This window comes from Pseudopipra pipra, chromosome Z (genome assembly GCF_036250125.1).
Source record: "Pseudopipra pipra isolate bDixPip1 chromosome Z, bDixPip1.hap1, whole genome shotgun sequence".
NCBI classification, from domain to species: domain Eukaryota; kingdom Metazoa; phylum Chordata; class Aves; order Passeriformes; family Pipridae; genus Pseudopipra; species Pseudopipra pipra.
The window spans coordinates 18,673,940-18,687,096 of NC_087581.1; the positions used below are offsets into that span (position 1 = coordinate 18,673,940).

Genomic DNA, 13,157 nt, shown 5'->3' on the forward strand with positions numbered 1-13,157 from the left:
ATTTTTCACAATAGGAAAAAATATCTGAGCAGGTCTGTAATTATGGTAGTAGAAAAAATGTTAAAAATTATCTTTACTTAGTATATTATTTGGAAAAAAAAAAAGCATTTCCAGCATTTGTTTTAATTCTTATTTAGATTTTATATTTGTTTTTACACTTCAAAAAATAATTCATGAAACTAGCCTAAAGTTAACATTTTTAAAATACAACATTAAGTTACAGATGTAAAATTCTCATTAAAGATTCACATTAAAGTGTCTGATCAAAGACAGCAGTAGCGTACACCAAATATGAGATCCCCAGATATGTGAAAGCAGTGAGAAAGAGGAGAAGCAGCCACCCACGGGGGAGGAGAAGATGGAGAAAAGAGAAATCCTGTCCCAATGTGTAGATTCTGAGGAGCAGATTCTGAGGGATGAAAGAATGTTCTGCAAATGGACTGCAAACTTTTCAACCACACATTGTCAGGTGTGCATGTTGTCCTGCTCCTATTTCTGATCAGTATTCAGAAATGTTAGGAGGCAGTGACCCTACCAAGTGCACTGCACTTCTGTAAAATTATTTGTTTTATAAAGCATAGCAATAATAACTTAAAATGCATTTTCAACTGAAGTTTGCCTCCTGAAATTCCAGTTAACTTTAGGTCTGTGGTTTTTTCATAGAGATATAACCAGAAGACATTCCGTATGTCCAGAACTGTTACCTCACACTAAACTTGCAGATAGAGCATTACTCAGAAGCATTAGTCAGCACAGGCGGAGGTAGATTCTACACAGGAGACTGACCTTCATTGCAAAAGATAATCATACTGTGAGAAGGGTTTTCAAACAATATGAGGGATAATTTTGTTATATTATAAACACTGCAAGAGAGTGTACATTTGTAGACTTTGATGTCAAGGTGGGGAGAAGAATAAATGGAGAATAAACAAATATACTGATTTTGATGTAGATTAAGAAATCAAGTTTCCAAAATTCACGGCTTATGCCTTATCATCCAGGCCAAATCTGATCGCTCTGTGTGGTCATAGCACCTGAAGCCTGGCACGGTGGCTGAGCCTTCGCTTCTAGCTTCCAAAACACTTCCTTTTCTATCTCAAATTGTGATCTGATAAATTTATTCTGAACAAGATTACTAAAGAAGTGAGATTATTTATTTACTGATCTTGCTGGGTCTTCTCTGAAAAGGCCTTATTTTTTGTAGAAATTGCATCTTCCTGCTCTTAATGCAGAAATACATACGCATAACCTTTCCAGGATAGATTTCAGTAATTGTCTGACTGGCAGCTATATGACCTCTGAACTAAACTGTGTCCTGCAGCCTGTCCAGCTCAATGCAAATGTCAGTCTTATGCAGAAAAAGAAGAAAATAAATGATGTGTGGTGCTTAGATTGTATGCCAGTTTAAGGGATATAGTATCCTTAAATGTACACCATACCACATTCTGAGTGGCTCAGTTTCCTAAACTGGACATGAACTCCCACTTTATCCAGGCCAAATATATTGGGAAACAACCAGCTCACTAGTGCTGTAGTGAACCTTGTTCACTGTGGCTGACTAAGCCCTCACAAATCTGTTTGGGATTCCATCCTGATTAGTGCATGCAAATGCTCTTACACCATTCTGTCTAGGACAAATTCTGGAGGGACCACACAGAAGCAATCACCCACCCCTTGACCTAATTGTTGTTTGTGGTGAAGAGAAGATGGCCAGAAGGGTGTCACTTCTTGGAGAATGACAGCCTCAGCTTAGTAATGGCCTTCTACAAGACTCTTAGATTGATGTCTGACTGACTCAAGATGAGTCTTACAAGATTCATCCTAAATCTATTGCAGTAAACCTCCCTAGAAGAGAAGCCAGAAGACTCCTGGATCTTGGTTCCTATAACAATAAAAAAATAATAAAGAATTAATGAAAATAAACAAGGCCCATTCAGCATTCTACAGAGGATACTTAAAAGTGTAGATCAGGCATCTTTAGATAGAACAGGGAGTTTACTCAAGAAGGAACAGTTCTGCGGTATAGCAAGGGAAATCAGAGAAAGGAAAAGCCAGTATCTCAGGTAAAAATGGTGTTCATTTCCTCAAGAAATAAACTGAAGAAGTGTAATAGAGAATTATAACAGCAGGGTTGGCTTCAGAAGGAAGTTCAGGTGCAGAAGGAAGTTTGGGTGCAGGAAAACTGCATTTTAAGAAGACTGAAGGGAATGTTGTGTGCCAGGAATTCTATAGTCATCATGGGTGATGTTAGCTTTAATGCAGAAGGAAGAGAAAAGGAGAGACAAGTACAATAGCATCTGTTTCAGTGTACTCAGTTTGTCATTATAATCCAAAACACAAATGCTCTGGGGAGAAAAAAATAATACTAAAAACTGAACAATAATGGGAAACCTATCGGGTTATAACTTGTGGTGTAAATGTATGGGAGGAAAGTCAACAGAGAAATTACAATTACAGAGAAAATTACTCCATCTTTGACTTCTGATCTGAAGGGCAGTAAAACTTTGTGATCAAATACAGATAGAAATACCCATACTTTTAAAACAAGTAATTGTTTTGTGAATCCTCATTTGTAAATAGAATAAAAAAGAATATCCAGAATTAGTAAACACCTTATAAAAATATTTAAGGCTCTCTGTACTTTCTTTCACATCTTACTCATAACAGTAGTGCTTATTTTTGTTAAACCAGAAACTAGATTTTAACTCAGAAACAAGAAATATTTCATGGGATTTGATCAGAGATTTCCATAACAAATTATTTTTACTCTACCAAGTAAGAAAGGAAATACCTCTCAGCAACAGTGACCTATGCACCAAGTTTTCTGAAATCACTTTCTTCTTTACATTTAAGAACATCATGACTTCAGATAAACTTCAGATAAAACCTTAAAAACTCAATGCAAGAAGGACATTTATTGTTATTATTGACTGGCTGTTAATGAAATAATTCCATGTAGTACAGAATATTTTTGTTGCCATTAATTTCATTCTTGATCTATATTACTGCTTAGGCTAAAATATTATCTAATAATGTACATGACCATGTTCCTGAATTTTCACTTTCCTTATTTCCTTATATATGACAAATATTGCTGCTGCCAAGGACAGGATTCTAGCATAACATAGATGTTACTTGAAAGAAAACACCTTATATATATTTTGATGCAATTGACAAAGTAAACGTTAAGCATACAGAATTCTAGCAACTGTGAATCAGGGAAGAGACAACTGTACCATGGGTATCAATCTTAAAAGCTGCAGTTTTATTTTACTAAATTATCTATGTTAAAAACAAATCTGTGCCTGGTGTGGAATTTCACTGCATCAAGTGTTACAGTATTTTTGTTTTCATTACAAGCAGGAGAATGCATGTAGAACAAGTGTTAAGAAACATGACAATAAATTAGAATATAATTTACAAAAGCAAAAATAATAATAATATTGTAACAGTGTACCACATTAATACTGAGTATAAAATAATAAGCAACTAATCACAATAATACAAAGGTAATTTCAGTCAGTATTATTAAGGATATCTATGTGACATTCACCCCATTATAAAGTTCCTAACAAAGTGGATTATTTTTGCATGTATACACCTTGAGGGATTAATCTCTTGATTTTTCTTTCTGTTTTGATCTTCTTCAGCTGATAGTATTGCTCAGTGGAAGTACTGGCACCAGATTCGTTTCTGCATTTTGTATTCTACTATTTGATTATAGGCCTGTCATATTTATAGCCTGCACAAATAGTCCTTTTCTCACTATTAAGGAATATTTAGCTTAGATTACATAGATGGCTACAGTGTAGCAGCAGCAATGAACTGTGCTGTGGAAACCAATTATTTTTCTCTGAATTAGGTTTGATATTTTAGTCTGAATCTAAAGTGTTGCTTAGTTTGTAAATCCACATACATTCTGTATTTTGTTCCCTTTAACAATACAATTCAATGTTGCTCCAGGGAGTTCTTTAAATTCCAATCTCAGTGCTGTTACATTGCAGAGTAAACATCGGAATCCCTGGTGTTCTAGCACCAGTAAGAGAGCAAAATGTGTCTTTGGAAATACTCCTTATAACTTTAATGTCCTAAGTGAGGTAAAAGAGGAAAAGGTTTCTTTAAATACACAGAACACCCTTTTCTTGTTAGCTGAAAAGACACATTAGCTGATAAACAAAATGATGCCCTAGAGAAAACTAGGCCCTGATACAAAGAGGCCTCTTGCTCAGGGAATGCCATAACAAACCCCTTATCCTTTCATCATATTTCTGATCTAGCCAGGGCATGCTAGCACCAAGGTGTTTTGTCAAAAGGATATAGAAAGTCACTTCACTTAACAGAGAAGGACTGCATACTGCCCCTACTCCCTATGTGCAACTCCCAAAGACTGGGATTTTTTTATCTACCGGTGTCAGTTTTAACAGAAGTTGTTTACATGCTGATGAGAGCAACAGATAATAAGCACATGTAAATACACATAAGCCAACTGTAAATTAATTCCACTGGTCACAAGTGTATGAAAGTGGAAATACTGGCAAGAGGTAGCAGATGACAGGAATTTGATGGTCATGAGTACATGGGCTACACAAAACCCCACGGACAGATTGTCAATATGCTGGGGGGATTTCATAGTATGAATCCTGTTAAAATATCTATTGTTCCATGTTAATTCACATTAGTAAATAGTGTGCAATATATTTGGCTTGTTATTGGTAAAATACATTGGTACACTTCAATCTCATATTTTGAAATTATTTTTCACTGAAAAGATTACTTTTCTTTAAAAAAGTGCTATTTGAGTTAGAATTTGTAACACATTATTGTTCACATAATTTTAATTGCATTACAACAAAGGAGGCATAGTTGGACACAAAAGCACATTCATCAAGTACCTGCTGTAAAATGCAAGTGTTCAAGTACAATATATTAATATAAACAAGTATCTACTTTCCTTATCTCCTTGTTGAGTCTGTTACTGAAAAGTGAAAGGGAAGAGGAGCATGACAATTAACTTCTTTATGCCAGATTCCTGATTGTGACTTGCCTAAGTAGTTTGGTTTAACTTTTAAAAATGCAAGTATTTGGTGAATATTAACAATATGGTAATATGAAATAAGTGGAGTACGGTAGTGAATAGTTAAGGCATCTAGCCTCTCATCCAGAGGCATGAGTTTGTTCCAATTTCATGCTGAAAGCTGCCCCCTGCTTTAAATATGGTCCAACTTTAAATATGCACCTGGCCATTTAGGTAAAGGTGGCCAGGATTCATTCCATCCACCCCTTTTCCAGTGTGCCTTACTCCTGATAGTTCAACAGGCCTCTTGGCTCAAGCACACTTCTGACTTCTCACTTGAACAGAATCTCGATTCCTCCATGAGTCATTTATTCTTTGGTTGTAATCCTTGCCCACTCAGATGTGGTCTCCTGAACAGAACACTCCCTTTTTTTTTTTTTTTTTTATACACAATACCTCTGCTACGGTATCAAAAAAGGGAACATCTGGAATACATTCAGTTGTGCAAAGGATTGTTGCTATTACACAGTAGGCTTATCTTTTGCATTCAAATTCCTTAGTTTTGGAGAATCAAAAGTAACCAGATCTAGATACCCACAAAGTTGTCTCTTCTTTGTGGCTGGTGTTCTAAACAAAAGTGAGCTGGAGTCGGAAGTGTAAGTTCTAAGCAACCTGTGTGGTAGTAGTGAAGGAGCTGGCAACAAAGTCTTCATCTCTGTTGGAGTCTGCCTCCTCCATGACATTGAAATATGTTCCCTTTCAGTGGAAATCTCAGTTTCACTTGGACAATGGTAAAATGGCTATAATCCTACAATGCAGATTTCATTTTGTTTCATAGCACACTTGTATTTCGTGCACCACTGCAATAACTATTGCATCTCTTAAAACTAAGTCCCTCATGGTTGTTCTATTTAGTGTAGCTTTATATAAGGCTCACAGCAGTGTTCAGGAAATACAGATTACTCCATAGGGAATTAGGTGGAATGAAGGAAAAATAATTCTTTTTCTAAAAAATTTCTTCTCCTTAAATAACATTTCCATGCTCCTTTTATAATTTAAATTGTGGTGTCATGTCGAGAGATAAAGTAGTTAACATTTTTAAGCTATGATTTAACATTTTTTTGATTCTTCTTTACTTCCATAGTAGACCAAGTCATAAGAACTACATCCTAAACAGTTTTAAATAGAAATGGTTTCAGTGTCATTGCTAAGTCCATAATAAAAATTATTTAATGGTCCAAGGAGGTAAACAGACTATTGGATTTAGTCAAAGGAACACAAATGTTCCACAGTAAGCTATTCTATATGTGTTGTGTGCATTTTTTTAATTTGGCATCCCCTCATTATACTGTGTCCAGCACTTTGGATTAATAAATCCCACTTCACAGAAGTTAAAATAATATTGAAATCCTGTCAGCTGGGGCTGACCAGTGGTTATGTTTTCCACAGGGTAATGCATTTGCAAGGACATCAATCTCATTCCGCTGTGTGGCTCTCTTCGATGAACATTTCCACAATGGTAATAATAAGGCACATTCTCGTGCTTTCAGTGGGTCAGTGTCCTTGGCAGGTCTTGCAGCACATCTGTCTGAAGTATGCTCGACTGCAGAACTTGAACTTCAGCACCAATGGGCAATATGCCACTTTGTTCACATCTTTGCACTCTAATAATAAAGAACATTGAAGAGAGAAAAAATCAGAAATAAAAACTAAAGTACCAAGAGAATTTGACATTTAACATGCTACTTTATCCATCCTTCTTGCTTTCTTTATAATTACACTTTCTAGTCCAGTCTAGTGCATACAATATATTTTAAAAAGCCATAAAAATATCCGCAGGGCCTTCAGACATTTAGGAGTGTGCCCTCTTTGCCTTGGAAGAATTACCATTTATTCAGATAACTGAACACTTCAGACAGCTAGGAAACATAATTTTTTTAAAATACTTTTATAGCTTCATTCTCAGGAGTTATTCTATCCATCCATGAGAGCTTATCCAAAGTCCGAAATTATTCACACTATCTGGAACCATGGCTCTGCATTTGTAAGAATCCTTGAAACAGAATGTGCACTGCAGATAATAGGGATGGAGAAAACAACAAGCATTATGAATAATGGCACCAACAGTGCGTGTTCAGTGACCAAACTGAATGGTGGATTATACTTCACGCTTGGTTCCACACATCTACGATTTCTTTTATGTCTGAGGGAAAGGCATTTTTATGCCTATAACAGACACGTAAAAGCTTTTTGCAAAGTTGTGTTTTCCATATATGCTGGGCTTACTGCCTCAGCAGCCTATGTCATACCAGCAGGTAACTCTCCTAGGAAGGGAGAACAGAGATCAAGTCACAAAGGAAGGTTTCCTTCCTTTGCATCCCCTTCTGTGGAATGTATCTAAAGTGACTTTGGGGGTACATTACAGGAGCACTGCAGGGAATGGAAAAGTTTATTCCTTGCTCAGTTCTCATCCTGATGCAATGGATATGGATCTCCATATGAGAGTTCAGGGGTACACAGGTTCTACAGCTCAAATGCTGCCTCTGCAGATTTCCTCTTCACTAAAGTGAATATTGTGACAGATTTTTAGTTTAAAGCATTTGCACAGTGCCTTCCAAACACATTAAAAATGGGACTTTGTCACGGAGCTTTGCTTCAAACATAGGAATTTGGAAGAGATGTATATGGAGAAAAAGTAAAACCTCTAAGGTTGAATTAAATAAATTAAGTGTTGGAAAGAATGAAATTAGATTCATTTATCAGAAAATTATTTGTCTGAAGAGAATGCTGTAAATTTTTACTCTTTTAAGGTTGCATTTGATACTGGACTCTTTCCATAATCTTTCTCAAATTACAATAGTTACAAATAAAAAGTGAATCTAAAGGTAATGAACAAATATTTAGTACTTCGACCATTATTACATTTTGTATTGATTTGATAACTAGAAGTGATGACTGGAGGAAGATACAATACTGTTGTTCAAGGCATGACTCCTTCTGTAAACCAAATATTAAAGAGACAACAGACACACCAAACAAGTAAAAAAAGGAAAAAAGCAGTACTGAAACAAACACAATTGGCATGTACAATCCTAATCTCCTATCACATTATTTTTACTCTGGGACAGGTAGTTATGGACAGTGTGTTGACATCTGCAAGCATACTGTAGTAGCAAGTTGAGTGCAAATGAGAATATTTAGTATTTGAACCTAGGAAAGTATTCATGAGGCTGAACTTATGGGTCTATTCTGAATGGCATTTCTGATAATTCCAATATGCGTGTTTTTAGCTAAGCAAGTAGAGGTCAGGAAATTATTTAAACTTTCATTTCATTAACACAGATACAGCACTTGCAATTTTCTTACTCCACCTACTCAACATTTTACATACTGCTTTTCTATTTTTTTAATTCTTAATTTGGAAACATAATTGAATGCCAAAAGGAAAGATACTGGGGGTAGCTGGTTGAAACAGACATATTTCTCTACCACACATGGTCACTGTGTTTGAATTTCAAAAAGTCTTCACAAAAAAGATCAAGTCTCTTCCAGAAATATTTCAGTTCCTCATGTTTGTGAAGACTATGAATATAGGAGAGACAGATGGCAAACTACAAACGAAGAGTAAAAAGGTGCACTTGATCTTGACAAGACTTAAGAAGTTCACTCCCAAAAATAACCCTCCTACACATTGTATTTAGTCAAACACAAGTAAAGCCACTAACTCCACTTTTGCTAAAAGTAGGATTTGAAATTATCCTTTTTCATGTTCCTTTAAGTTATCCTTCCTCTTGAGTAAAACTGAACTGGTTCAGCTAATGCTGTTTGGACAGCAATGAGACAACATTCTGTATGTTGCCCACAACTTCTGTTTTAAAAATCAGTTTTGAAATAGATATGGTGGTTGAAGAAGTAGCCTGTTCTTCATAGGACTGTGGTTGAATGGAAGAGGTTTAGCAGAGCCCTTTTTGCTCCTAGTAACTACTGTTAACAAGTTTCAGTAAGCTACATGTATTAAACTCTCCCTTCCTGAAGTTTGTGGCTAGATCAGACAATATTATGATGTTATCTATCATTTTACAGTAAGAAAATCACAGAATGTCACTTTGCCTCCAGTGAAAGAAACTGCAAAGGTGTATAAGGAAAACTGAAATGACATAAAAAAAGACAAGATAGTTCTTCAGGTGAACTTTTAGATGGGCCTTAGCAGTTTAGATTCAGCAGATATATATGTACTTAAGAGAATAAAATAATTCTGAATACATATCAAATGGTGTTGTAGGTGCTGCTTGTAGTTCAATTTCATCAGCAAATGCAATGTTACCCTCATCAGCGGCAGCCCATCAAAACCATATCTACAATATCCTAAATCACCAATGAAAAGTTTTGGAAAAACAAAGAGCTAAAGTACATATAAAACATGACAAGATACATTGTAACTTTCTTTTAGTATTCCAGTACCCCTAAAATTTTTAATCTTTTTTTATGCAAACAATCCATTACTTTCCCCAAGAAAATTTGTCCAAACTTTACCAACATGATCATTATACTGCATAGTGGCTCAAGCTTCCAAAAAACCCTCATGTTTTTAACTCTGGTTAGCAAAACTAAATTGTTCAGAAATTGCTGAATGGGTTCCATAGGCTGCACCAGAGTTTGGAAGCAAAGGGAATCAGGTTTGCTGGGGTTTGAAACAGGAAGCAAACCCACTCAGCTAACCTGACCCTGCTGCAAACCAATGAGCTTTTGCTGAAGTTGCCTTTGCCCCACAATGGAGCCCAAAGCACAAGGCAGCGTTATGAGGTGGCGTGTAGACAAAGTCCCCATGTGTGGGCAGGTATGGTTTGTACACACATGCACTCCTGAGCAGACAAAGCCTCTCTTTGGGAGACCTGACTCCTTCCTTCAAACCCAAATACTGATAGCCAGGTCACAATCTTTTTCCCTCAGATTCTTCCTAACCACGCTAACAAGCCTGGATGGCTGTCAGTAAGGAGTTGGCTTGCTCCTGGCTCTCTCAGAGTACAGGCCAGAGAGCTGACATCCATCTGAAATACTGTGTAAGTGATTTTCAACATTTTCTATTTGAAGATCTCAAGAATTTTCCAGTGAAGGTATAGATCCCTAAAAACCACTACTGCCAACAGACTTACTGTTCATAGTTAGCCTGTACAGTTCTACTGTAAAGAAGTTCACGGCCACCCAGTGTACAGAGATCACACACAGAAACCCCCTGATTGCATTCTTCTATAAGAGATTAGCATATTTTCCTGAAAATGCTGAAGAATTACTAGCATAATTACCACAAATAAAAATATGACCTTGTCATCTTGAAATTAAAAGAAGACTGGGACTGATTCATGCCCACTTAATAAGTAATTTACTACCTTCCTTACTTTGGACGAAAGTCAACATCTGTGTTTGTAAAGTAAATATCATGTAGCCTTTGAGCTTTAAAGGGTACAATGTTTCCTAGACTGATAATTACCACTTAAAAATTACTTGATGTGGTGGGGGGAAACAGTTTTCCCCCCGAAGTTATAAAATGGTAAAACCCCAGGGGGTGGTGACCCTTGAGGTTTTTACCCAATGAGTGCTTTTGCAAAATATAAACATATCACAAGCAGAACGGAAGAGAAGGTAGTTGTAGGTGTAGGAGAGGTGGCCATGTTCTGAGGCCATGAGGAGAAGGGGCAGGAGCCCCTCTGGGGGGCTCTGGTCCCCCCAGCCCCAGCTGGGGGCTGCAGGGACTTGGAACAGTGTTAAACTGGGCTAAGTGCCTGTAGCTAGAAAGCTAAAGGAGTTTTCTCCACCATGAGTGGGCAGACGGAGCAGCGGCAGAGGCAGCAGCGGACAGAGGACAGTGACAGAGAGCCAACAGATAAGAACTGAAGAAACATCAAACAGCATGCAGCCAAGGAAGACACAAAGTGGTTCGAGAGAAAAGAGAGCCAGCAGCAGAGAGAGCATAAGCTCTACAGAAACAGAGTTTTGGGTAAGAACTGAACCAAAGACCCCAAACTCCTTGGAGACCCCTCCTATAAAGGAGGAGGATGATGAACTCTTACTTGAAAGAGTCTTAGAGTGCTACAGCACTGCAGAAAGGAGCTGAAAAGCTCTGAGAAGGAATGTGGAGGGGGTGACCTTGGCCCTCCTCGCCGCTGCTGCCAACCTAAGCTAGCAGCCTGAGATCAGAGCACAGAAGCTCTGACAGAACTCTTGAGGTAGAGGCCTTCAACTGGAAGCTTCCCAAGATGATCTGATTCAGGGGTGAATCCCCTGAGGAAGGGACCCTCATGGGGGTCTTACACCCCATGATATGACGTGGTGAAGCGAGTTTTGTCCCTGCTACGCAGCCCACGGAAGAGAAGACCCTCACTTGGAGACGATGGGCCGAGGGGCTTGGATACCCCCTCGTGTGTACTGGCAGAGATCCAACTACAGCTGCTGCATGTAAGAGAGAGACAGAGAGAACCTGCTGCCTTAGAGACATTGGTGCTCTGAGACTGGAAAGGATCTTTCCTTTCCCAGACTTTTATTTGGAAGGGAGAAGAGATTTGATCCATTGTAAATACTTTTATGTCATGGTAGAGATAGCTAAGATTGTATATAATGTATTGTAGTATTTATTTGTACAGTCATTGTAATATATAATCCCTTTCCCCCATTTTGAGTCTCGTGTAGTGTCTGGAAAAACCATTTCACATTGGGTTGAGATGTGGGAGGGGGCTTGGACTAGGGAATTGGATTTTGGGGCTCTCAAACCATGACACTTGAGAACACTAAACAATGAAATAAAAGGAACAATAGGAATTAATAGAAATAATAGGACTATTAATAGAAATATTAATATTATAATTAATAATAACAGAAATTATAGAAATAATATAAATAATGGGAATTAGAACAGCACACAAAAATTGTATTATGAAAATGTTTTCAAATGACAACATGGGATGATAAGCCTCTATTTTAAATTAAAACTTCTAAGCAGTAAATTACAGTGCTCATACATTGAACCATCAGTGTATTTCTGGGAAGATTTTAGTGTGCTACCATTTCACCACACACATGTCTAGCTGACAGACTTTTATGACAATTCTGAATCTATGGCATGGACACAGTTGAATACAGTAGGCATTGAATGACCACCAAACCCAGGTAGACTGTAGGACAAACCTGCCTTTAAAAAACAAATTAAATCTATGGTTCCAGTCTTCAAATGAATACAGTATTTACTATTTTTTCCACCACAGTGTTGTGTTTAACACTGATATATCAGGTAGAAGGTCAGTGGATAAAAGGTATGTCATGCTCCCACTGCTATTATGAACATTTCCACTGAAACAATAGACTAGAAAACCAATGGCACAAACAATAGTATTTTGTTCATGACATATATTTTAAGGGTATTTTTTTAAACAAAGAACCTGTATTTAGGTTTCCATTGACTTTACCACTGAACTACAATGACTAATCAGAAAATAATTGTAAAAAAAGTAATTTGCTGAGAGATGATATCATATAGATTTTTACTAATAATTAAATGCAGTCATTCTGACCATGTTGCTTTATTCTTTTCAGAATAAATTATATTAAGATGGCAAACTTACCTTCTGTGTTGGAAATGGGAGTACTATCACATTTACTTTCACACTGCTGCATTGATGGAGGTCTAAGAGTATCTGGACACTCACTGGATGCTTGACCAGTGTATGAGAGGCACTGTACTGTTCTCATCTGTTGCCCAAGACCACACTGTGCAGAACACTAAAAAGCAAGAAAGACAAAAAATTCAGAAACTTGGATCCAATTTTTAAATATAGAGAATATAATTTTCATTAAATGGTTTAGAATTTTTATTTTTGATAGCACATGAGAGCATTTGTCTTTCAAGGAAAAGAAAATGCAATGCCATGTTGACTCCCTGAAAAGTTCAGATTTGAGGTATAAGAATATAATTCACACTATTTCGTATATAATTCTGAGTTTAAATGAATTTTTTTAAGAGAGACATAATCGCTTTAGAATAAAGAAGAAAAATCAAAAAGAACAAGAATTCAAATCTGTTAGAGAACCTTTTCATAAGGAAAAAGTAAAGTGACTTTCGAACAAAAATACTTTGCTGTTCCAAAACAGTTTT

At 36.9% G+C, this 13,157-nt stretch overlaps 1 protein-coding gene across 5 annotated transcripts in view; it reads right to left on the reverse strand.

Moving 5' to 3' along the window:
- Positions 1–3,244: 3,244 nt before the first annotated feature.
- Positions 3,245–13,157, reverse strand: part of ADAMTS6 (ADAM metallopeptidase with thrombospondin type 1 motif 6) — a 146,756-nt gene continuing 136,843 nt past the window's right edge. For all 5 annotated transcript variants that reach the window (XM_064642755.1, XM_064642753.1, XM_064642754.1 and 2 more), the window contains exons 24-25: positions 12,628–12,784; positions 3,245–6,678 (exon numbers count right to left, since the gene is read on the reverse strand). In XM_064642755.1, coding sequence (XP_064498825.1) covers positions 6,569–6,678; positions 12,628–12,784 — 267 coding nt within the window. In that variant the 3' untranslated portion in view covers positions 3,245–6,568. The remainder of the gene's footprint in view (positions 6,679–12,627; positions 12,785–13,157) is intronic.